The sequence below is a fragment of the Triturus cristatus genome, chromosome 6, assembly GCF_964204655.1.
Source record: "Triturus cristatus chromosome 6, aTriCri1.1, whole genome shotgun sequence".
In the NCBI taxonomy this organism is placed as follows: domain Eukaryota; kingdom Metazoa; phylum Chordata; class Amphibia; order Caudata; family Salamandridae; genus Triturus; species Triturus cristatus.
The window spans coordinates 892714099-892741623 of record NC_140589.1 but is presented as its reverse complement, the minus strand read 5'-3'; the positions used below and the strand labels follow the sequence as shown (position 1 = coordinate 892741623).

The 27525-nt window shown below is 42.1% G+C and overlaps 1 protein-coding gene across 3 annotated transcripts in view; it reads left to right on the top strand.

Annotated features, from left to right (window-relative positions):
* The window catches only part of TIAM2 (TIAM Rac1 associated GEF 2), a 336144-nt gene that overhangs the window by 207869 nt on the left and 100750 nt on the right, over window positions 1-27525 (top strand). For all 3 annotated transcript variants that reach the window (XM_085611533.1, XM_085611535.1, XM_085611534.1), the window contains exon 15: window positions 13440-13549. In XM_085611533.1, the coding sequence (XP_085467659.1) occupies window positions 13440-13549 (110 nt within the window). The remainder of the gene's footprint in view (window positions 1-13439; window positions 13550-27525) is intronic.

The following is a 27525-nucleotide window of genomic DNA, read 5'->3' as shown; positions in this document are numbered from 1 at the left end:
GTTCTGCGGTTGCTTTTTAACTGCCTTTAACTCAGACACACAGCCGATCTTGCTGCTCACTTAGTAGAACCCGATGGATTTAGAGGAAACTATAGAAAGACACCTTTGAATTGTCTGTGATGGAGATCTGTGCACCATTTTATCCTGGTTCTTGTCCACTATCTAGATAGGAATGACATAGAAAGATAAACATGGCTTATCGGTTTACAAAATGTGTGTGGTGTGATGCACCTCCCTCCCATTCCCATTCCCATTCCCATTTGAGTGAAGAGAAAAAGATTGCCGAGAAATGTACTTTTGAACATTTACCTTACTCATATGTCATCTCATTGTCCACTCTATGGACAAGCTACATCATTGGGCATCTGCCAGGGTAACTACCAAAGTTACAATTTCCCTTTTTCACTTGGGATTCGGGGATCCCCAAACTACAGAAATCTAGGCAAATCAGACATAGGTATTTGGAAAAAACCAACATAGGCGTCCTAATTTTGTGTAACAGCACCTTTCTCTTCTCTGATATGTCTCTTCATTAACACCCACCTTCTGGCATTGTAGGATATTTCTGTATGAAATTGGGCCAAACTTGAAAGACCAACATGGCTGTGGAAGAGCCGATGATGTGTGGATACATTTGCTCCAGCACCACTGTCCTTTTACCCAGGAAAAGACAGTAGTTGAAGTGTCTAGGTGGTGAAGCCAGGACTAGAACTTGCACACTTTTCCAGAAAAAATACCTCTTCAGATATCTATCCTAGCCCCCTCCCCCCCGCACCCTGTCTGAGTGAAGCGTTCCCTTTCCCTTCCAGCCCCTGTGTTTATCTGAAGAATTGTACATATATTCTGTTTGCATTCTTGTCTTATTCCACAACATTTTTTTAACACCTTCATCTTCTATCTAGCATGTCCTGAAATATACCAGTTGTTTCTTTGTAAATTATCCACTGCCACTTGTGGCTAGGTTTTAATTTTTTAGATCCCTTTTGGGTCCTTCCAATAAACGGCTAGATGGTTTCAATAAGGTACTTGTAGAAGGAGGTTATCCCTCTCACACTAACGCTACAAAATACTGGTGCTGAAAAGGGTAATATTGTTAAAGGACTTAGGAAGTTAATCCGGAATCCCAAATGTTAGCCACAATTGTGAACCCCTCGATTTACATTTTTGATTAATGCCACACATGTACAACATGTAACAGCTTCAGAATAGAACAATTAATTAAAATGATCTTAATTAACTTGGTGCAAGTGATGAGTGTAAATGAGTTCATGTGCTTCAAAAAATATTTCACCAATATTTGCATATAGCACAAGCATTATCACTTAACATCACAAGGTTGTGAGATACAGCCAAGATTCACTTTATGTTTGACCTTGTTCGTCCTTTGAACATCTTGTTAACCTCATTAAATGTTTCCTTGTGCGTCTTGCTCTGGACCATCTGTAGTTTTTACGATACGTGGTCGGGACTCTTACAGGGAGCTCTTTATTTTGAAGTTTGTTACACAGACTGCACATCCAGGGCCTGATTCACAAAACTATTTGCAATGGACAGGTGCTGTGCACAGTTCTGCAGGCAACATCCAAATCATGATTCAAAGAATGAGGATTAGCAGAATATTAAACATACCAATGAAAATTGAAGGCATGGAAATTGTGCTATCATGATGAGGAAAAAGGGGTGATGGGTCCCAATCCCTTACTTGCCTATACAGTTGGGCAGGTCTGTTTTTTCGGTACTTGTCCTGGACAGAGGGAAACCCCTAACCCCCTAATCACACAATAGTTCCAGAATGAGCTGTCTGGACAAGTCTGCGTAGTTTTGATTGAGGAAAAATTCCAATACACTGGTTTCAGGGTGATTTTTTTTTATATGGAGGTGATTTAAGAATTCTGAGTTGGATTTTCAAAGGTGACAAAGAACACGTGTTTCGCCCCCTTACATGGCCATCCGGCCTGGGGCTTCTTCAGGGCTGTACATTAACACAAGATACATAGACGTGTGGGGGCCAAGGTGACAGTGCCACATACCATTTGAGTATGGACATATGACCATCAGGGAAAGGGATATAGGAATATAAAATAAAATTGGACACACAACAACATGTTAACACGCAACAGTACAAGAAACCAATATGTGTGAGAGCAAGCATGATCCACATGGGGACCATTGTATTGCGCCCAACATAGTATGTATAAAGTAGAATGCATAGTAGTAACAGAGGTGGAGAAGTACGGACAGTGCAGCAATCAAAATCATTACTCAAGGCAATGCGTGACATCGTAATGCGTTATTTTTGAGTTAATTGCAACATGGTCATTCGCAGTTGAATCAAAGGGGAGGCAGGGGTGGGAGGGGGTGATGGGAGAAGGAACACGCATGAAGCGGGATGTGAGAATCGAGAATACGGCATAAAAACATCTATAAAGCACATACGAGTCATCGTGAAACATTATTTGATTATACAGTGTGAGCGACATTCCAAAGTGAGTGAGGCAGGTCATGTATGCATTTGTGACAAATGATAATCAGTGCATACAGAATTATGAGAGTTGTATAGTTACGTTGCAGGAAGCAAGTGGCAGGGTCGGGTTCGGAAGGAAGGTGAACAAAGATGACTCGGTTAGTTCTCGGGCAGCATAGGTAGGTAGCATACCATTGCCAGTTTTGTGCTAAACCTATGAATAGATGTGTAAACCGGGCTCGTTCCAACTCTCTAGCGGTAGGTACGAGCCTGCCCCAGCCCGCATGCGGGGGTGGTTTGAAATTCAACCTCCTTTGGCGAGGTGCAGACTTGACAAAATCCAGAAGACGCACCGGTGGGAATTTTTCCCGAGATTTATAGGTAAGCACATGCATTGGACCCCAATGCCTCTCCCGTCCGCACTACCCAATCAGGATATAAGTTAACTTTTAACCCACTTTCCCCCAGATCGACTTAAGATCATTAGGCGACTAGCCTAAAGAAGATTTAAGCTCGTTTCAATTTCATGACGGTAAGCCACTCTAATAATATAGATATACTCGTAGCCTCGCAACCTGCCTCTTCCCCAACCACTCACTGCAGCGACCCTACCCCACAAATCCCCCCCACACACATAGCTATGTATGCATACGCCTATCCGAGAACACACCACCAGTCCCCCGCAACCCCCCCTCCCCGCATGCAAATTTCACTAAGGGAGCAAGTCAAGTGAGCCACCAAAGCACCGGAGAGGCACTTTTGCCCCTGCCAAGCCCCCAGTCACACCCCTCCAAAACCAGAGAAGAAGGTTCCTGAGGCTGGTGCTGATGGCCTGGGGTGTTTTCTCACCTCATAGTGGACAACAGCAGTTAAGGCCTCCGAAAACGAGCTGAAATCCACTACTACCGTGTGATACCTACTCCTCACCGAGGGACCATGTTAAGGGGGTCGATAGTGTGTGTCACACGGTGGCACTGTGTGAGTTGGTAGGTATGTCGCAGCAACACTGATAAATAAATGATCACAACACACAGTGCGTAATGTGAAAATTTAAATAACAATGTGGGTGGCACATAAAGCAGGGGTGGGAGCTCCACCGCCCAAGGACAGCAGCCCCCACTGTTGAGACTGATACCCTGCCATTCACAACAACTGCAAAGGTCTCGCTCTCTATCCCAGAAATGGATTTCTTTGCGCAGAGCGTATTCTAATACAATATCAAATCTTTAATAATGACCTGAGACAATATCAAGTGTTGAATATAGATTACCACTATATTGTCAAGGTAAACATATGCTGATAGGTATGCTTTTATGGTGCTTAACTTCACACCTGTGTACCATAACAATATATTTATCTGCCAGGTACATAATGTGGAGTTAAGAGTATTAAAGTATTAAATGTGCACTTACTTATATTAGATACCTTAGCTGTATTGGTAGTCGACATTTTACAATACTGTTCCATTTTGCAGGCAGACATTTTGTCACTTGATGTGGGAGTTATAATCATGCAAAGTGGGCTGGGCTCGAGGTTTACAACTTTTGGTGCCTTTTTTTAGTAAGAAATCTGTGGTCATTCTGTGATTGTAAAAGCTATCGACTTGTATACGACGAAGTCTAGTCATTGTGTTCTTTTTTAAAGGACCCTGACAGTAGTCTTTCGGTACGCCCTTGAATAGGCAGGGTGATACCACGAGAGGGGCAGGAACTCTGTGAGTTTGTTTACTTTGGTAACATTTAGGAATCATGACGAGGTTGAAGACTACTCGATTTTAGCCTATGTCACTGTGATACAAAGGAAGCGACGTCCATGCAGTACATATAAAGTGCTGGGCAGCTAACATAAGAATTCCATAAAAGGCCTATAATGCACTATGGCAGTAAAAGCTGGGGAGATAAAAGAGAGGCGGGGCTAAGTCAAACATTATGGTTGTAAGTGTTGAAGTTGTTAAGGAACACAGTCTTAATGACCTCAGTGCTTCAAAGCTGGTGTTGCTCTCTAATTTTACCCTTGTGATGCCCTTTCTTAAGCAGACGTTCACGAATGTGTGTGATCCGCTTCACTTTAAAAACAGATCTAATACTTGCTTACAAAGCTGCAAACAAATCACTATACTTTTTCATAAAGTTGGATGAATTGCACTTCATTGTTTTCGCTTCACATGATGAATGAACGTCACTCAGCGTCCATTAGGCGATCATTGTAAAAAGAGATGCTGGGACAAAGCCACTCAGTAGTAGAAGGGTTGGAGTCACCTTGAAGTACCATCACTATTATTGACTTCTCTTCCCCCACAGTCTTGCGCCTTGAGACCGTAACGGGTGATTAGCTGTGCTTTATAAGAACCCTGATTGATTGATTGAACCAACACAAGTAAAATTTAGTTGAGTGTGATTCTCTATCGTCATCCAGAGGTGGTCCATGTGGATCATGCGTTAGAGAACTTCTTGGGTTGCTGTGGGGAGGCCTTGCCCGTAAGGCACTTGATCTGAGAAGAAATGGCAGCTTTCACTTCGAGGGACTTACAGACAGGAACTTCTGAGCAGGGCAAACAAAATCAACATGTGCCGGCATAGCAACTCTTTGCTATGGGCCTTAACCTAGCTGAGCTATACTAACATCCATCTGAGTTAGCAGTTGTGGTTTCAGTGGTAATGCTATCACCAGGCAAGCGCTTATTTCCACATATTTGGTTATTACCAGCAGTCGCAGTCATCATCGCACCATGCTTCTAAAACAAAAAGCGGACCTACCTAATGTAGTGGACACCAAGCATAAGAATCCCTGCGTGTGTCATGGCCCTGCTTACCTGTGCATAGCAAACTGGCTCACCCAGTTCCTACAGGTTTTTTCCAGCACGCATGGTTGGAGTACTAGTAGACTGTGATTTAATTAGTAGGTTGAGCATTGTGAAAGAGTGCACCACAATCACCTTGAATGCACTTCTGTATTTCCTGCCTAAATGTTTGGGTCTCTGATGCTCTCCATTTGGCGTGCTTACCAAATTGGCCTTCATTCGTCTGTCTTCCATTTCTAGTACCCCGCTACGTCAGTACTAATGACTTGGAGCTGTGAGTCTGTGGAACCCACTGATAGGCTGGTGTACCCCCGGCTCAGTAAATAGAATATGTGTATGATGAATGCTGACTCATAGCTTGATCCGTCTGCCAGTGTCTTTCTACGGTGGCCGGGGGTGGGCGTGGGGGGGAAAGTAAGCTTTGAATCGCTTCTCCTTTTGCCTGGCTGAGTCTGTACATTATTCCAGCTGTTTGCTGACTACTCTTCGGAGTGTATGGAGCTGCCGATGAAACGGAGGCGTTTGTCTCAGTTTTAAATAGAACAGTAATTGCAGATCCATATAAGTAATGTGCTCGTGCTGACATCCTATGGAATTTGCCCGGTTTCTCACTTCCTTGGCGTCCTCTAAAAAACAAATTCCGCCAGATTTCGTGCGTTCAGATTAGTTGTGCCTGTGTTATTTTTGGTCAAGGACTGTTGTGGCGAGAGGTGCGAAAATGCGTCGAGGGGTCTTTGTAGAAAAGAATGCATAGAGGGATCCTTGAATACCGGAATGCATCCTGTGTTGCTTTTCTAGGTATTAAATCCGTTTTTAAAATGGTGTGGATGCTGACGGCGTGAGAATTGTTTTGTCGGAATCCAGTGTCATGTATTTATGAAGATGTTTTCTTTCAGCACTCTTTTGTGGGTGAGGGTTCTTGTTTTTCGTTGAACTACGGTATAGTGAACTGGACAAAAGTTATTACTTTTCAAAGAGAGAATCTGGTCTTTAAGGGCAGTTGAGAGAATTACTGGGAGGTGCGACCGTAGAGCTTGGTGCCACACAAAGTCAGATGTTAAATGACAATTTAATAAAATGACCTGGGATGTGAAGTGTCTTCAAATCCACACGACTTCATTAGGCTGCCCTTGTACTACCTCTTGCAACAGCTTCCTATTTGCTTCCGAGAGTCTAAAGTAGTGGTTATTAACATTTGAGTCTATGGGCCCCCACTGAATCACAGCTGGAAACCTAACTTAAACCTAAAAAAGAAAATAAGCAAGTATACATCAACTACATACACAAAAATGAGGAAATATTTAATTTAATTCACAAATAAAAACATGCAAAAATCGAAATTTTAATTTCTGTAGGTAGGCTGGAGCTTTTCAAAATTTAGTTTTATTTCTAAAAGGTGAAGCAATATTCTAGACTGTAGAAAATCACTTTGGGCCTGATTTAGATCTTGGCGGTATTCCTACAGTCCCTCCCTGGCAGCGGTTTCAAGTACTCCCGTCAAGTTGACAGAATCCCACCCACCGTATTTAGATGTGTGCAGACTCTGCTGGCTCCATCAGGCCAGCGGTATTCCCCCGTGCCGATTTAGATGTCCCCGTTGTGCTGGCGTTGTCCTGGTGGCGCAATCATTTGGAGTGGGTCCCTGGTAGCGTTGAGACTCGTAAGGACAACTTATTTTCGTGTCAATACACATATATGTTGTGTTTGCCTCAAAAACATATGTAGAGAATGTGTTATGCCCTTTTTGTTAAGTATTGCATGCCACACAAACAACATACACACACTATTGAATGCATACCAACAGGGACCTCAAGCACAACACCCCAAGCACCACAACAACAATTTTTCTAAGTGCCAATAAAGGTGTGTTCACTTTACCTTTATAAGTGGGAAAATGAATACTTCTGCTTTACACATAAGGCACATTTTGCATGTAAGAGCAATGCAAAAGATACACAGGGCTACAGCAATTGGCAACACACAAATCATAGTAGGACAATTGAACAAGTTGCTTACCTTAGATCCCGGCGACAATGGAGTCCTTTGGCATCGTGGTGGAGTCAGAGCAGCAAAGGAGGGACCTGGACGATGGGGTACAAGAAGGAAATGGAAGAGGAAAAAGATTAGTTTTGACCTAATTTTCTTTGATTCCGCCAACTCAAATTAGGAGATATTCCCGCCACCTTTGCCTCAATGGAAAGGCACATCGTAACTGACTGAACTTGTCTGCCGCTTCTGCCCATGGCGCCGTCGACGCAGGTGAAGATTCGTGGTGAAATCAGTTGAACTCTGGCGGTCTTTTGCCCATTGACCCGCCAGTATCTAAATAGGTAGGGTGAACCGCCGAGTCGGTGAATCCGTCAAAAAAGCGACGGAGGGACCTGTACCGCCAAGATCTAAATAAGGTCCTTTGTCTTTTTGCTCTTATCCTCCGTACATAACAGTACTTTAATTGAGACAACATATCGTTCATATTAGATTTTGTTTGCTATACTAGCAATGCTCTCACAAATCCAGAGGAAAAAAGATGACGGTCAGATTGCAGCAAACTACATTGGCTTTTGGTCAGTTGTTATAGCTGAAACACAGACACCATTATATCTAACTGCACCTTCTTGGATTTTACTACCAAATATTGGATTTGAAAATATCGACATGCACAAATATGAAACCCAAAACAAACACACACATAGCCATAAACTTTTAATTAACAAAAATTTCAAATCCAAAATATTGTTCTACAAAAATATCTAAAGTTAAAAAATATCTAAACTGCAAATTTAGATTACAATAATAAAGACATTTAAAATATATCAAAACTAAAATACAGACTAAAATACACAATATATTTTTCAAACATTAAATATATGTATTTGACATTCATTTTAAACTTGAATAAAAATATACAAACATTTATAAAATATACTATTATAAAATTAAATAAATTACTTATAACAAATTATTCTATAAAAATATATTTACATTTAAAAACTGAAATATATTGAAATACATACAAATATATTACATAGAAAAGTTTTTACAAAATTAATGATTTTTGACACATCTGTACATATCAAAAAAATTAAACCGTCACACTTTTATATAAATATTAAAAATATACTCTGATTTGGACAAGATGGCCGCATAGGCCTACTTCTTTGCTGCAATGGAGAGAGAGATGATGTGCAATATGAGTGTTCTCCGGTGCTGCTCGTCTCCACAAACTATCAAGTTCTCCAGATAAGGTGAGGAGCCAGAGCTTTCATTCTAACTTGATGACACTTGCCCAAATACAGATTCCCAAGACCTCCATTAGCCGCCATAGGTTTTCCCCAGGGTTCCCTGTGGTGCACATGATTGGGATCCTCTCTCCATCGAGGACCAGCTGTGGGGTTAGATACTCTAAAATTATTTGCACCTCATAACTAACTGATGCGTCTTTTCGGAGCGTCTAGCTAAGTCGCCTTCCATTCCGTGCCTGTGATCTAGATAGTGACCCACTGAAGCAGCGACCTCTCCAGACGGCCCTCACCTGTGGTCAGCAACTTGATCACTACACATCGCTGACCATTACCCACCTGCTGTACTACCTGCTCGATGCATGGCGGTCTGCCTACTTGATGCTACCTGATATTGCCTGATACTACATACTGTATGATGACTCCCACACAGGAGAACTGTATGGAGGCACAAATTAGGAGTGCACATCAGAGCTGTCTGCCATGTCAGTGTATCACGACCATCTGCCTGATATTGCCTTTTACTGTATGCTTGCCCCCCACAGGATAACCACATGTTGGCGCATATCAGAGTTTCGACCATAATCCCATATAGTTAAAATACTGAAAACGAACACACTATAGACACCTGTATGTGGAGAGGGTGAAGTCTATACTGGCAGATATCTACATCCTGCTCCTTCACATATCCTCAGCCTGTTCCTTCAGCAGACTATACAACTGGCTGACGGATCTGTCAAACTTACATGATACTTCCACTCCCTCTCCTGACATACACTTAAATGCACCTGGTCTCCTACACATTTTGGCTTACTACATCACTTAAGCCTCTCTCAGCAGATCCCTAGCATGATTCATATCATGACACATTATGATCCTCTTAAAATGTAAAGACATGTAGGGTGTGGTAATCCGTTTAGCCCGTCATAGAGAGCTTTGAATTATTGTTGCGTCACAACTCTACTCTCTTGATTTTCGGACCCATCAAGTTATCCAATATTGGGGTATCTTTCATAGATTCACATGCCTGAATCATTCCCCGTCGCCGAGGCGGGAGTCCCACAGTAAAATACAAAAGCAGTGCCTAAGTAAGTAATAGTAGTAGGCTAAAAGAAAGCCAGAGGCCTAAAACTTAGTAGCCTATCTACATCATTATACGAAAAGAACTAAAAAATAGTTCCAACCAATCAGCTACCAGCAACCTCTAGAACCTTCCCAGCAGAGGCAGTTCTCCTTAGATTTTCACCGCACGTCGTGTGGAAGGGAGTCTCCCTGAGTGCCTCCTCAGTTCTTCACTTGTTTCTTCAGAATGTCTGATAAGATGGCTCTTTTTAGACCTTGCAGGACCTTTGAGAAGAAGAGGGTCCATGTGGACGACCAACATGAAGATTGTATCTACTGCCTACATCCTAAACATGTTGTTAAGGATTGTAGAATTTGCCAGACCTTCCCTGCTAAGACTCTTAAGGGACAGGGAGGCAAGGCTGCTTTTATGGTTGAAATCTTCCTCAGCTGAGGAGGGTGACAGGGCCTCGACGTCTAGCAAAAGGGCTAGATCGCATGACAGCTCTTCCAGTGAGGGAAGAAAACATCACAAGGCTTCTCATGAAGTTTCTGACCATTCACAGAGGTCACTAAAATTATCCTCTGGGTCAACGCTGTCTTCGCCCTCTGAGGTATCTAAAAGACCTTCAGCCTCTAAAACCGTGAGTAAAACCCAGGTGAAGACCCTAACCGAACAAAGTAAAAGTGACAATGCGTAAATCAAACTGTATATTGGTATAAGTCAAAAGACAGCCAATTGTATTGTGTACAAATAGGCACAACAGGGGAGATATCTGGGGCTTTTAGAAGATCTTAGGTCTATCTTTAGATGGTGTCGACGGTGTTTCGATCCTCTATTGGATATAAGGGTCTCATCAGGACTAGGAATGACCTGGGGAGTGGTTGAAAATACGTGAAAGGTCTGAGAACGGGATGAAGAGTGAGGCCGATCTTGTGGTTGTGTAGGATATGGCAAAAGGATACCAGGGGAGGAAGCGTGTTGTGTATGAGATACGCAAATTTGTCTTCCTAGGTACAATGATAGTGAAACACCAGAGTGCAAGTATAAATTAAAAGTACTCACAGGATGTGACCTGTGGTAATTGAGAGCTACAGATGCTGTTTGTGAGCAAGGGCAATCTTCACAATGGAAGAAACCCCAACCTCCAGGGGAGGAAGGATGCACGAATAGGGATGTGCTCTAGATTGAGCTTTAAGTAATTTCATGCTGAGATTTACTCATGACAGAATGTCTCTGTCACTCTAACTATTCTTCATCCCTGATCAATTTAATGCAGGATTCCCCTTTTGTATTATACTTTCCTAAGAGGTTATCAGGGTAAAAGGTCATGCAACATCAATTCTTGGAAACACTTTGAGCCATATAATGGTAATTTCCTGAAATGTCAACGGGCAGTTGATGTCACCTCTGCTACCCCAGGCATTTTGATGAATCAATGTTCATGCAAGAAGTTGACCAGGTCTGCACCTGTAAGTTTATTGTGAACCTAGGTGGTTTTTAAAGTGGCTTGTGACATGATTCGTGCAGGCATTGGTGTCACCATACCTCTTAAATAGTCATAGATAGGCGCTGGGCAATTCTCTTAGCTTCTACTTATGTAATTAATGAACTACGAATCATGCAACACTCAATAATTAATATGAACATAGAATGTCCCTCGACGTCGGTGCCTGCTAGACGGCGGCAACAGCCGTTTGTAGATTCAAATGGAGTCCTTTATTTCGCTGCAAAGACTTTGATGCTTATTATTGTGGTGAAATACGTGATTTTAGAGTAAGACATCATGAGAACTTGCATGAGGCATTCTGGTATATGTAGTTCCTAAAATGTGGTATACTAACAATGATAACTTTATTGTATTGCAATGTCGAGAACAAACAGCACCGATGATTGGCGGTTACTCAGAGGCATTTAAAGTAAATTTTATGACAATTACAAAACAGGAATTGCAAATTGGTGATATGAAACTGCAGTATGCTTTATTCTTAGTTTGAATATTTTTCAGGTATTACCAAATCGGAAACTTTGAAAAACGCAAAGTATGTTTTCTATGCCCATGAATTCTATAACGTATTTCTAAAGGAATTCAATGTACAGGAAGTAACTTGATAAAGGCAAACACACACACACACACTTATATATTTCATTTGGGGAATCCACTCCCAACACTACCCTTTTGTATAAATTTACATTTAAGAAAAAAAATATCAGTTCTCTCTCCACTTCCCTTTTACATTTATCCCTTACTATATATTATGTCTACACATCCCTAAATCTTAAATAAAAATTTCTACCCCTGGCCGGTCCCTGAACCTTAAAAATGCACCTGTATCCTTTCCCATCCCTAATCCCTAAAAGCCCCCAACTCCCCCATACTCTTACCCATTCCTGAACCCTAAAAATCCCTTATAACCCTTACAGCCCTATACCCTTACGTGTACTGAACCCTAAAAACCCCTGTACCCTTACCTGTTTCCCAAAGACTAAAAACCCCTGTGAAACATTTACGACCCCGTACCCTTGCCCAGCACCCAAAAATCCTCTTTCTTCCCCATAGCCTTTCCCGTTCCTGAAGCCGAAATACCTTTTTCTGCCTCATACCCTTACGTATCCCTGAACCTTAAAAAACCCTCTAAAACCCATACTACCCTGTACCCTTACTCACTCCTGAACTCTAAAAACCCTAATTACCCCGTACCCTTCCTCATTCTTGAACCATAGAACACATTAAAACCTTTACTAACCCTTACCAATCCATGAACCTTAAAAAACCCTTTCTACTTTGTATCCTTACAAAATCCTCCACCCTAACAACCCCTTTAGGACCCTTATTGTGCCGTACCAATACCCACCTCTGGACCCCAAAGACTCCTTTAAAAACATTACCACTCTGATCCCTTAGCCATCGCATAACCTTTAATCCCCTCTTTTTTTATAAAGGACATATCCATTATGTTATTTTTATTTTTTTTAAACTATTGAATGGTATAGTACTGTGTCGTAGAGTACCAACAAAAGTCTTGCACAGTACTTAAATGCGAGGTAAAGCAATGCGTGGTAAAGTCTTGTGGGATAAAGACTGTATACCAATCTGACCATCTCAGTAAATTCGTTTTGGGAGTCTGTTAACTGAGCCCCAGTAATACTGTCATGTAATGGAATTGTTCTGGCATCTTTTTTGTGTTTTTTCCCAGTGTGCTTCTGGGTTGTAAGTTATTTTACCTATATTTAAAAATAATAGTTGATCACTAGCTCATGCTGTATTGGCAGGGTCATATTGCTGATGTTATTTTCTTGCTTCCAGAGGAGACTTCAGTTATGGTTATTATTTCATTACTCAGCTACAAACATTTCATGCTAATAATTGCTGATGGTGTGCCGGCCTGATGCGCAGGAGTGGTCACTGCAGGTAGTCCTGCACGGCATGGCCACTAACCTAATCTCATCTGATAGGGTCATTATGGCAACATAGACAATATTTGTTAGTAGTTAAGGACTGCACATTGATGGGAAGTTACCCTTCATATGGGAAAGGTTGGAGAACTCTGTATTATGTATTTTGAATCTGGAAGACACTGGATTTTACGTGGTGATACATTGAGAGAACGTGCTAGACGAGGGCAGGGGAAGAACTGTTTTTCTTTGACCCTGCCCTGTCGTTACGTAATCTATAATTAAACCCTCTGTACAGAGTTTTCAGGATCCTTCTGGAAGCCCTTAGTTGCATAAAGCGACAGGGAAGAATAATTGCTCCTAAAAACCAAACAGCCCAAACTAATTAAGAAGTGGCTTTGCAGAATTTAATAAAACAATGGTTCTGTAAATTGAAAATAATCTATAAATGTTCTATCTTCTTCATTGTAAATGCAGATTTCATGGATGTGCCAGATGTTACCATTGCTTGTATGAGAAGGAGCATCACAGATGATCTTCTGTACCAGGGCGAGCACCGGGAGAGGCGGATGGAGTGTACTTTCCAGGTAGGGCTGCACATGAATATCATTGTCCTGAATAGACCAGCTGCATTGATCCATGTTCCTAAAATCTCTTGTAAGTAGATATCTGTTGGTTGCGCTGTCAGCAAACTTGAAGCCAGGAAGCAGACCACCACTAAAAGTAATTAAAAGTGGATGTCTCATGTTCCTGTGAATCACATGATGGATGGTTTTAGATGGCATTGTATTAATACAGCAGTCCATTTTCTGCAAGAATTACATGCCTCGTGGACTGCTCCTTGGATGCATAAAACAGTGCACCACCCCCTCTCACTTATCTGTTTGTTTCTTCAAGCATGCAGTCTAGTTGGACCCACATCATGAGAGACTCTAGTGGGAGAAATGCTTCCAATATTGTACATTATTTATGTCACTTTTGAGTGTTATGCTACGTTCATGGTGTTGTCAGCTTCTCTACCTTCCTATAAAACCAAAGGTTGTATTTTTTGGGGTTGAAGTAGTAGTAACCATTTGTCTCCATATAAATATGTTTATATAATCCTTACAGACACTTTCAGTTTATGTAGCTGCCTGTCACTTCCAATCAGCTAAAACATACCATATACTTGGAATTGTGTTGATCGCTCAGCATGGTTTGTTACTCTCCAGTAAATATGGATAGCACATGACGGACACTTCATAAACATATATTTCCAGTTCTGGGTTATCTTTAAACGCTCTTCTCAGTGTTTCAAAAAGCACTATATTAATCTTTCTTCCAATTGACGGGTGTCCTAAATAGAGGTACATATTGCAAATATTTTTTGGTTGACAAGTGCTTCCATTCAATCATTGCATGTGTTCCTTACATTTCTTGTTCCCTGACTAAAGCAACCTTCTTGGTGTATACAGTTTGTTGCAACACAAAATAACATAGTATGTAGGACCAGAAGTGCATCTCTCTACGTATTTCCTGGTCCACTATAATCTAAAAGCCATGTCTTGTCTACTATCTTCTATTTGTTCTTGCCACTGCTGTTCCTCCTAGTTGCACACTGCTTTCTAATTGTCTGTCATTGTTTAGCATGAACCGTTAAGAAAGGCTATTCAAGTCATGCATTGTTTTTCCTTAATAGTGGCATGTTGACTTTTTTAGAGTCTGACTCATCCATTCTGATGCTCTACAGATGAACTATTCTTTCTTCAACTGTTTATACCCTGAACATATGACATTTTCTGTGAGGATTTGGTTGTATTATATGGTATGGCTGGGTAGCCTTACTGTGGAATACACTCGTAAAAACTGTCTTGGGTCCAGTCAGGCTCGTTTGAACAACCTTAAAAGATCAACCCTGGGTAGCTATGCCTTCGACCAGCAAGGCTTGCACAAAGGAACTTGGTGTAAAGCATTTAACAGTAGCAAGCAACAACTTGCTGATGTGTGGTACTTGGACTGTGGTGACCCCGGAACGAGTTCCAGGGGGTCAGTCCACGGTTACTTTGAGTCGCTCCTTTGGTCTGGGACTGGACATGACTTTTCCTTGAGCCACAGGCACACTCCTCTCTTAGCTAGCACACGGTAGGGCAGGTGCAGTTCTGAAAAACGGTGCAGCCTCTCTTTGTGCAGTCCAGGGTACAGCAGAGCAGTCCTTCTTCAGTTCTTGTTCCAGGTCCAATGTGATCTGAGGTGGTGTGTGTGGCTGGGGTGCCATATTTATTTCCAGGAAGTGTCCAGGGAGGATGATGTGGTCACTAGCCAATGGATGTCTGGGGTACCTTCTTTGTGACGTCTAGCAATCTCTATTATGTCCCCTCTCAAGATATCGGGACCATTCCTCAGATGTCAGGTGCTAAGTAGCCCACCCTAGCGGTGTTGCTACCTGAGGGCTACCTGACCACTGGATTTGCCTCTCTATCCCTGTATCCAGCCTGTCCATTTGATCAAAGGGCAGCCCCTCAGGAGTGTGGACGCCATCTGCCTGCCAAAGGTGGTTTCACCTTTTGGGCTAATAACCTGAGGTACTTCCTGCGAAGAGGAGGCAACACCTCACCCTGTTGCAGGCTGCTATTGTTCCTAAGCCGGTGAGTCCTTTGCGGGCAGAATGCTGTCTGTTGGCCAGTGCCTATGTGAGGCCACTATACAAGTGGGACACATAGTGGCAACTTTCTAAAAGTAGCATTATTTTAGTAGTGACATTAAATTTGTCCTGGGCATCAGGTCGGATTTAATGCCACGATTATTTGATACCTTACAGTAGCATTCTGGGTAGTCCCATTCAGAAGTGAACCAGGCTTGAGGTGTCAGCCAGTAACCCTGTATGAGGTACTAGCCTTTCCGCAGCAAAATGGCAATTTATAAATGATGCTGTTATGACATAAAAAAATACATGTCCTACTTGACAATATATAGCTCCATTGCTTAGGGCTCTATATGCTTTTATTAGGGTAGACTTACATATATTTGTTGGGGAAGTGGGGGCTTTGCAATTAGTTTAAATGACAAAGATGAATTAGCAGTGTTATCACTGCCCTTCCAGTCTGCAGTGGCAGGCTGGGAGCCATTTTGTACATTGTCACACACAGGGTGGCACAAACAGTGCCTTACATGCCCTAGGTACCCTGGGTACCATATACTAGGGACTTATAAGTAAGTCAGTCCTTGCCAGTTGGGGATCGCCAATGTGTTTGTAGTGGGTAAGAACTGTAGCACTGAGGTGTAGTTAACAGGATTCAATGCATTCTCAGATTCCAAAAACCAGCAGCTAGTCGTCCAAATAGGGCAAACTGTGGGGGGAACCTGCAAAAAGCTTTCCGTCATTATGCTGATCACAGTGTCTTTTGATATTGGTAGTATGCTGTTCTCCCTCTTAAGTGTCAAATCACCAGGAGTTTTAAAATGATAAAGGCCCTCTTGTGTTTAATTTCCAAGTCAGTGCTAATTTAGCTGTATGCCAATATATAGTTGACAAAAATATTGTCTTACATGACTTTAAATAGCATTTACAAAAATAATGTCTCTTTGTGCATAAAGTGATATTTGTGTAAACAATATTCACAATTTTCCCCGATTCTATTTAGGCCACAATATTCTGGTACCAGACATCAAATTTAGTTGCTTGAGCAGTATATTTTGAATCATAATTGTATCTGATATATATAACCCAAACTGGAAAGGATATTCCTTAAAAATGTATTCTCGTATTAGGAAATTGCATGTGTTGCCCATTAAATAATTGTTGTCTGTTATTGCACAGGAGCTAATGGATAGTGGGAAAGTCAACAGTGGTATGACAGAGGGTAGTTCACTACAGGATGTGCATAAGATCACAAAGGCCATGGTGTGCTCACGTCTGGGTAAATGGAAATGCTGAATAATTTTACTATAAATTCATGATTTTTGATTCACTGTCAGTTGCACATCAGATAGGCATACCTTCTCTATTTTTGTATGATTACATCATCTCTCCACACCAAACATTTTTCTGTGGTAGCCAGTGCTAAAAGCTATGACAGCTCTTTTCCAAACCTAGGATCAGATGAATAGATAAGACGCAACTTAGCCGTTCAATTGATTCTATCTTCAAGTTTCTTTTGTTTATTCCTCTTGGGTTTATGGTTCTTCATGCAATCCACCATCTGGAAAATTTGGCATAAAAGGTAAATAAATATTTATTGGGCTGATCTACTCAGCTCATGTCCACATTTTTAAAATCACAAAATCTAATAAATGTCTTTTGCAGCATAAATTGATGGTTGCCTTGCCTAAACTTTAGTTCACATATTCTTGAATGGTCTACCTATCTGAGACCCACGTGCAATCATTCTTCTTTCCTAAATGAGTATGGATGTCTACTGCAAATTTTTAGCAGTATTTTGTTTAAACTTATATTTATTTGCAAGTTGCACAAAATCATATCGCACAAGTTTGCTACTTAAAGATATGGCAAGCAGTCTGTTTGCAACCATAGGATGCCTTAGCATTACAATTATATAGATGTTGCTCAACTGTTAAAGTAATTGGGCATGCCCGTAGCCACGTTAGTGTCCAGGAGTCTGTCTATCCCAGAGTTCTGTGTGCAATAATTTTTATCCAAAACTATAAAAATACTGAAAATAATTAAAGGCAATTTAACTAATTATACAAGAACAAATAAGGAAAAAAGGAAGAGGGGCGGGAATGGCAGCGACTAGCAACGGACCTCCTCATGGGCAAAAGATGTTTACTCTTTAAGGCTCAGCTACTAGATGTCTGGAGTTATATTTTTGGGACAGTTAAGGGAGCGACCATTTCCCTCCTCCAATGGTGTCTACCTGCTTGCTTGTGAGGGTGAGGGGTTTTCATTGTTGTCCGAAGTACATTTTTAACAGTTAATTGTAAGTCTCTTGAAGGGTGAAAGAAAGACTACAAACCAAAAAATGTGTGACTGTCCCTAAATGCATGCATGCCTAAGATTGTTTGTCAAAATATAATTTACACAAATATCACAAATATGTGCTTGACATAGATTTTGTGTCCTAAGTCGCTGCTGCAATATTGTCTCTTTGGGTGTATATTTTCTGTTAACTCCAATGTGGCGATGTTTTTGTACCAATGTTTAGGATGCAATATTTATGCCAGTTGATAGTCCGACAGCGATATTCTTGTATAAAAGCAGGCATACTATGAACTATTACAGTTCTTCTAATGTTTCAATTATCTTTGTAATACATTCATTTTGTTCTAGTTTGTATTCTAATTGTGGAACTTACCATAGGCAAAAGTAGGATTTCTAGCAGTAGATTGTAAACAAGGGTTACACACTTCGGTGGACTTGACCGGAGGAACATAAACTTGATTAAGTGGACCAGAGGGCCATAAACTATTTACTGCAGGAGCTCAATCTGGCCAAATTATGTACTTTTTAAGTGTGAAACCTGGTGAGAGTTCGAGGCACAATGAGTCTGCTCCCTCTATTCTTATGTAGACATCAAAAATAGTGGAAAATCAAGCCATTCTTTCCCTGGTTATAAACGATCACATAGAGTGGAGCCAATTAGTTGTGGACTTTGATACTCTAAATTGTTCATGTGGCTCAATAAATTCACTTATATCGTATGGCTTTTCCAGCTCTGTGAGATAAAATAACTCTCATCCGCAGCAGTGACTTTTTGACCTGTTTGTAGTTACTGGCCAGTCGCTTTGCACACCTCTGCTGGCATTCCCCTAAAAACCTTCTACACAAGTGTATTAGCCCTGATTGCTAAGGAAGAGAAGATCATGAGTAGTGCCTGAGTGGGCGACTCTAGGAGGAAACGGAAAGTACTGCGTTCATTTGTTGGTTATTTATCAAAATAATAATGGACTGATAAGAGACTAGAGACCTTTTCCATCTAAGTGGCAAAGAGTCACTTCATGCCATGATGTGGTGCATTGACGGCAAAAGAACCCATTTTGTCAGTAGACTTTCCTTACCGGTAAGCCGCCCACTACAAGTGGAGAGACCACCTCCTTTCTGTAGCTTTTCACTCTATGCTAAGACTACTGCAGCCATTGCTCTTGTGTACTCATGCAGACACTCGCCCCTCAATGAGACTTGGACTGGGACCAACAGTTGACGGCAAGAGCTTGTTATCTGCATTGTAAGTAGTTTTGTAACCCGTTCTTTTTTTACATAGACCGCATGGCCATTGTGGTCTTGGTCGCGTACATGATTAACCCAATGTTATTCTAAAGTACTGCTACCGGGCAGGGGTCTGCCTTTTTTAGTATGGGGGGAGCAGCCTGAAAGCAGATTGCATAGAAATCAAGCACAGGCTGACTTGATGGAACAGCAGCTGTAACTAAGCCTTTGACAGCCCTGCAATTTCTGTAAACGGTTTATAATTGGATGCCTTCTTTGTGCGCGAGAGTGCCTATTAGTGCTGGCGCTCCTTATAGACCTTGTCACTATCACCCTGCATGATGGTAGTGCATTTTTTCAATGTCCACATTTGTTAAGACTGTGCGTGTTTGGAGACTGCCAAAATTAAGGAAAAGTTGGCGCTTTCGTCAAGGGTACTGGTGCCATTCAATGGGTAAATGGGGAAACAAATAAGGGGTACTGCTTTTACATTCGAAGCAAGAAAGCTGGAATGGTGATGAGTAAATAGCTCATGGTTAATTTGCCTCATGATGTGAGCATTATCTAATCTATTGTGAGCAACCTTGGGTGATGCGCTGTTGCCGTCAGTCGTACTGTTTCCAGCCCATTCCTGCACACAGTCTCTGGATGTACGCGCTTTGCTAACAATCCCTCTGGCTGACGCAAACATGTGGAAGTACGGGGGTGAGGATCTCGCACAACTGTCTCCACGGTTCTTCGTGAGGACTGGGTTGGTGGCGCCTGGAGACGAAGGCATTGGTGGCATACAGACCTAGGTTGGTAGGACTGTGTTGCTGGTTTTGCGGAAGCCGTACCTGTTCACCGGTGTGCTCCATGGGATCCGAGTCCTTTCAGCTTTGGTTATATTATTCCTGCGAGATGTAAGTAGGAGGCGAAAATCATACTGCTGTGCTGTATTCCCTCTAGATGAGTCTAAAAGCATATTTCATTTTCTTTTAAATTTGGAGTGCTGTTTCTCACGCGTAAGATGTCTTTTGCTCAATTATATATATCTGTGTGATATAAATTTAGCTGCAGACAAGATTCAGGTAGTTGCATCCCTGTTTGTGTTGCCTGTTGCATGTGAATTTGTTGGCTTTCATTCTAACTTCAGAATCGCACTGGCATTAATTGTACCTTAATTGCCTTGATGCTAAATAAGCCGATTCCATAGTTTCTTAGGCGGACCTAAATGTCATGGTAAACAAGTAGGCATGTGGATCGGTTCACGAGGGGGGAGAGAGACTCCGCGACTCAAGGCCACCTTCAATTATCCGCAGAGCACCTGCTCTCTGACTGAAAGCCCCCTTCAGACGCCAGCAGCGACTCGCAACCTCAATTGTTTCAGCAATGCAGCGCGCATTTACCGAGTGCGGATAAACACCGGAAGGAGTTCTGTTGTCACGTTCAAGGGGAAAACATGTTGCAGTGTCTAGAATTAAATGTTGGAGAAAATCATGAAATAACACAAAGTGCCTGAAAGAGGGCGGGGAGGTTTGTCAGTCGGCCACACTTCTATTGTGTTAGGTCCGTATTTATTTGTGCATTTGTTTTTCATCTGTTCTAATTTGTGCTATGTTGGGAGACAAGGGTGTGGTAGGTAGTTAGTACAGCCTTTGTCTCTCGGCTCTTGAATAATGTGTATAGTTCAGTGTTCAGAGCTTCTCCTCAGAGACAGGTGCTTTTAAGGGGTCCGACCGATTCATGTCTCCTGTGTCTACACTCAAATTATTTTATTTCATGGCTGGATTTTTTTGTAGTCGGTAAGCACGTCAAATGCATTTACAAATCATATATATGTTATGTTTTTGTTTGGGCTTCAGTGGCTACTTAAAAAAAACAACTGATCGTAGGCATGGCAGGTTTCTTTTGTTATCATTGAGAAAAACGTGAACCACACCGAAACACATTGAGCTAAAAAATGCTTAATGTATGTACAAACGCCTTTCCTGACCGTTTGTTATGTATTAATTGGTGATCTGTTTAACACCACATGCTGAAATGTGACATGCATTTTTATTTTATTATTTATATGGAGCTACCAGGGAGGATTCGGGGAAATTTCCTTCCTGGCACATAAATACAGGATCAGCGAGGGAGAATGGATGCATTGATCCTAATCTACCAGGGACAGGGCGAGGAGAAGCAGGCTTCAGTTAGGAGGTGGTCCCAGAAGGGAGGGCACCGGAGGTGAGGGGGCAAGGCCTCTTATTGGTGCACTGCGGGGGGGGGGGGGGAGAGCTCTGGGTGCTTCCAGTTATAGAGAGAGATCATTTCATGTGAGAGAAAGAAAGCTGTGGGCCAGCAACGCTGTAAACGTCTGTATTCTCTCAGATCCTTTGTAGGAGATTGGCAAAATCCTGAGCCAGAAAACAAGAAACATTTACCATTCCATATAAAGTATTCTTGCTTTTATATCCTAGAAATACCATTCAAACCCACCTTGAAAAAGAGCATTTACCCATTAGAGCCTGCTAGGGAAGCATAGCTTGGTCCAAATGTAGGTAAGGGAGTCAGTTCTGGCATAGTCACGTGGCTCAGATTCTTAGAGTGATGAATACATTATAAAAAGCTGAAAGAGGAACTCCAGGCGGTGGGAGTTTTAAGTGGTTACCATCAATCCACCAGCATCTTTTTTGCCCTCTCAAATGCCTGTTTTCTGGCACTCAGAGTAGGAATCCGGATTAACAGAAATAATGGAAGTGAAGTGAATGTGACTAGAGGCAAAGGAATGCATATTCGGGGAACAGGAGTGTAAAAGTCTCTCTTCCCTTCCCACAGAGGTGATTCAGGGCAGCCTATTTATCTTTGCTGAGGATTAGGCCGCTATAAAAAAAAATACAACACGATAAAAAATTTAACTGAAAGCAGGCGGCTCTGAAATGGTGAACAGCTTCCTTCAATCACGCCAGCACTGAGGCTTCACATCCTGTGTTTATGTGTTAAAAAATCAGTTGCATCTACTTTCATCTCAATGGCCCAGAGATGTGTACATTTCAGCAGGACAGAGAGGCGTTCTATGGGAACCAGGAGAGAGGCACTGGTGTCATCGTGTGGGAGACCGAAACTGATCTGGCACAAAATCCCCCTGTGTTCCTTATTATGAGTATTCCATACCTCACCCTGGTGAGTTGCCTGAGGTCAAACTCACCTTGAAACTAGTCCTGAATAGTGAATAACCTATCCACAGTGGTCAGTAGTAGTATGTCATTCACATTGGAGCAAGGCTACTCCCTGTCTCATCTTTAAGTGAGTGCTACAAGAGTCACTACAATCTTCATGTTCTCCCATGTGAACTCTGAGACTCCCAGCTGATTGATACGCTTTACAAATACAATAATCGTGTAAATAACTGTATGTAGTATTTTCTGCATTGCAGGATGTGCCATGCACGAATTATTCAGGGCCATATGTTTACTGGTGTAATGCAGATTGTGTGTTTTTGCTTGCTTTATTAATAGGATTGGAGGTATCATATTTCCCAGCGCTCTTGGTTAGCAATGTTCTGTACAGTTTTTAAGCTTCATGAGGGATACTGGCGTTTGACTGTATAGGGGCTTTCAGGCAACCAAAGATTGAACCACTGGTTTAATCTTTGTCTGAGGTTTTTAGGTCGAGCCTACCAGACAGCAGAGCGATGTGGGTACGAAAGACATATTATGAGCTTACCAAGAATATAGAGGGGAATGCATCCCTGCCCAGTGCTTGCCATTAGTTGGTTTTACTGTCACTCTCATTTGTTGGCTTTGCAGTTCCAATTTACTCGTGTCCTTCAAGTTTACAGTTTTAGTGAACAAATTTATTTTTATGTCTTAAGCACCACACGAGAGTGCAAGTGTTTTCCCACTTCCTCCTCCATGTACTTCATTTCTCCCACTGCTCTCAGTGTTGCCTTCTCTCATCTGTGTGCTTCTCCCCTTCCCCCTGTGTGATGCACCCGCCCTTGTGTGCTTCCCCCCCAAGTTTCTTCCTCACCCGTCTCCCATTTGCTTTTCTCGGCCTCCCTCTCCCACCGGTGCCCTCCATGTTGCTGTGGCCCTTGTGTTGCTTCCATTCTCCTGCCAGCGGCCTGTGTTGCTTCCCATTGCTAGCTTTTAAAAAACACACTTTTTTAAATTTACCAGTTCAACTCAGATCGGGAAATTTCTGAGCCAAATGCCTACAAAAATGACATGGGCTTTTCTCTTCAGTTCATCAATAGCCATGCTACACAGTACTTGGGATGAGGTACAGCATCGCTAAAAATCATTGACAAAGCCAATAGGTCCCAAAGGCGCAACCTATTGGGTTTGCAAATGCTTTTTGAGTTTGAGGTGAAAACGAGCACTTGCCTCCAAATGTGAAGAATGAGCCTCTGGTTTTCACGTAGGCGAAAAGCACTCTTAGATTTCTGGTCATGGTCGGGTCTGAGGCTTTCCTGCAAAAAACATGTTTCAAGCTGTCAGACAACAAGAAAATGGAGATTTTTGCCAGGGACATTTTTTTCAGAAGAAAATTCAGGGAATGTTTTGACTTATGAAAAGTATCAACACCAGCTGTTTTTTTTAGTTGTGGTGCATTGGCGACACTGAACTGAAATGGGAGGAGGGGCACTGTATAGTGCTGGAGTATATATTGGTATTTGCAAATTCACACTTATTTTAAAAAAAATGAAGAGCTTTTTACTTGGTCAAACTGCGCGCCCGTTGGTTTCTCAAACCTTCAAAGTGTATCATCGATTACACAATCACCTGTACTTTTCACCCCCACTATGTTAAACCACCATCTCCACCCTAAGTACACTCAAAATCTTGCCCCACCGAAACTACACATCAGTTAAACCACCACCCTGCTTCAACATCATCACCTACATCCCACGATGCATATAGACTGCATCACCCCTATGCAACCTGCCCCCTACGCCTGAAAAACTCAACCGCTTACACTGTCAAACTCTCTATCTACTATACCTTACTCCGTCCACGACATAACGTTATGATAAAACACAAGAAGTCAGGAGGCCTAAAAGTCTAACATGCGTTTAATGCTATAGTATATGACAGAGCAAAAATAACAGGCGACAATTGTAATTTCAACTGACCAGAGCCTTCGCTCAAAAAAAACCAAAAAACAGATGGAGCATATAATGTTAAAATGCATGCCACTTTTGAGGGTTCCTATACATTGTTTTCCCAATACATGTCAATGGAACATAAGCACATGAGAGAAACTGTTACTTCAAAGACACAAGCTAATGAGAAGGAGGCAAGATCTTCCGATTCATACAATAACTCCGTTATGTAACATGTCATTGTAAATTGTACTATACATGTGCAAGGAAACTTTAGTATTAAGGTAACACGTGTATACGCAGCTATATTTTCTCGATAACCACCACATAAACTGCTACATGCACCTTAAACCACCCACACCTACAGCAGGGATGAATCACCCGTCTGTAATATGCTCTATTCTACAGTCTGCACGTGTTGCTTTCCCCCTTCACACTCCAGCCGTCACCTAAACCTACACCCATACCAAGACCAATATCTTCACTACATATATTTTACACCATTATTTAGATTCTAAACCTTTAGCTATGCCCCTAACCACCACATGTAGCTGCATCATCACCTACACCTACGCATTTCCTTACACCTGCTCTTTATTAAAGAGACAAGTTTTCATATTTTTTATTAACTAGAGGATGGTTAGAACCATACTAATGTTGTTAGTGTTACAGATATCAGGTAAATAGAAGAGAAGGCTTGCTTCTGGCCATTTGTTGTTTACGCTTCTTCGTTCTGGAAATGTCATTGCTTCTGATGTTGCAAGATGGTGGTAGTTTCTGATGGTCTAGTACGTGATGTGTCTAATATTGACGATAATGCCACCTTGGAAACATACCCAATGTAGTTTCTTCAGTGTTGAAGTGGTGTAGCCGAGCTCTTTAAGCTCTTGATGTGACATGTTACAGCATGTAGGATACTTATCAGGGGGTGACTGGGTGGTGTCGAAGCTGCTGCTGAACAGGACATTGCCCCATCCAGATGGGAGAGGACCACGATTACACTGCTGCTCCGATCGGAAAGGTTACAATTTTGTCTGAGGAGTGAGTTGGTACCATGCTGTCTTGCTTTTATTTTGGTGAAAGATCGCCCTTCTGGCAGGGGTGGCGGTTTAGCTATTATTTTTAAAAGTTATTTTAGCTGTGCGCCCTTATCACTGCCAGATTTAGATGGTGCAGAGAGCCTGGGTTTTCTCCTGAATGTTTCAGCCCATCAGACGATCGCTGGGGCTTTGATCTATCGGCCCCCTGGCCCAGCCAATACATTTCTTGAGTCCATATGTCAGGTGTCTGCTTTTATTGCGGCCAACCATAGTCAGTGTTTGGTTTTGGGTGATTTTAATATCCATATGGACAAGGTACAGGACCCTGATACCATAAAACTGTATGAATCCTTGGATATCTTTAACCTTATCCCATACCTTAAACAATCCACACATGAAAAAGGACATACTTTAGATCAAGTTTTCTCCTCTGTGAAGATTGTATTTGAGGCTCCACTTGCCTTAACGTGGTCAGATCATTACTTAATAAATGTCAGCATCAAAAAGGAGCCAAATAAAGTAGGGCCTATGGGTAAATCTCTCTCCCGTAGTAGTTTTAGACCTTTTCGTCTGATGTCACCACAGGCAATACAGAGTGCCTTATGCCTATGCCCTCTCCTGCTGAGCGGTCAACCCGAACGGGATGTACTATCCCTGGAAAGCTGGCTAAATCAGCAGACACAGATTCTAACCCCCCCCCAAGATGAAGGGAGAAAAACTCATTAGAGTTTCAGCCCCATGGTTTACTACTGCCTTAAAAACCAGTAAAAGCGCCTGTAAACATTTGGAACGGATATGGCGTAGAGATTATAGCCCTTCAGATAAAGCCACTTATAGCCAAGCCCTAAAGGATTACTATAAGAAAGTGCGAGAGGAGAAAAAATCGTTCCTGATGACAAAAATTGAACAGGCGGCCAATAAGAGTCGGGAACTCTTCACTATTGTGAAAGGATTCTCTTCTCCTTCTTCCATCAGTTGCCCGTTCACTCCTTCCAGTGACTGGACTAAGCGGATGGCTAGTTTTTTCCATGGTAAAATTCTGGACATTCAAAACTCTTTTAAGATTAAATCTTGTGAAGAGGTGGCAGCTGAAAACAGGCGGGATGTATGTCTCCTGCAATTCCCTAATATTAGTACAAATCATTCTCTCTCCCTCATGAAAAGTCTTAAATCCGGTTCACCTTCAGATCCCTGTCCCGCAAAAATGTTATCGTCCATATCAGAAGTGATTAATCCTATTGTAAATACTATTTTAAATTCTTTTCTGCAGGAGGGCCTTATGCCTCAAGCTTGGAAAAGTGCTAAAATCTTACCTCTCTTATAAAAACCTATGGCTGACCCTGATGATGTTAGCAATTATAGGCTGATTTCTCTTCTACCCTTTTTCTCCAAAGTTCTGGAGAAATTTGTGAATGAAGTCATTACAAATTTTGCTGAGGCTAATAACCTTTTTCATCCAAGCCAGTCAGGCTTTAGTGCCAACTTCAGCACAGAAACTGCCCTGCTGGAGATGGCCGAGACGGTCAAAACCACGCTGGATAAGGGTGGGAGCGCAGTTCTGGTGTTGCTTTATCTCTCCGCGGCCTTCTATACCGTCCCTCACAAGCTTTTATTGCAAAGACTGAAGAGGGGTGGGCTTGGAGGCCTGGTTCTGAAATGGATGAGATCCTTTCTAAGTAATCGCTCCCAAACAGTGTGCACACCGCCTTTTTCAGCTGAAATTCCCTCCTTGAATGTGGGGGTTCCTCAGGGATCTATCCTTAGTCCCACGCTATTTAATTTGTACATCGCCCCTCTCGCCCTTCTCGCTGAAAAGTATGGTGCTAAAATAGTGTCATATGCGGACGACACTCAGTTGTTGTTCACTAGTGAGAAGGGCTCGGAGTTTGACGGGGACTGTATAAAAAACTGCCTCGGGGAGATTTTTGCATGTTTTAATGACAACCATATAAAGTGTAACTCTGATAAATCGGAGATCATCTTTTTTGGCTCCCAAACCCATGAAGCTTGGCTTTCCTGGTGGCCACGGGATATGTCTCCTCGACTCTCGGAAGTGACGATTGTGAAGAATCTGGGGGTCAAATTGGACTCCACTCTTTCTATGAAGACGCAAGTCAAATCTGTGGCTGGCACCTGCTTTGGGATTTTGAAGATGTTGAAAAATTTTCTTCCACTTCTCCCAGTATCACAGCGTAAAACAGTGGTCCAGGCCTTGGTGTTGTCAAGACTTAATTCACTGTATTTGGGTCTTCCCGAGTATATACTGAGTCGGCTACAAATCATCCAGAATGTGGCTGCCAGGGCATTTTT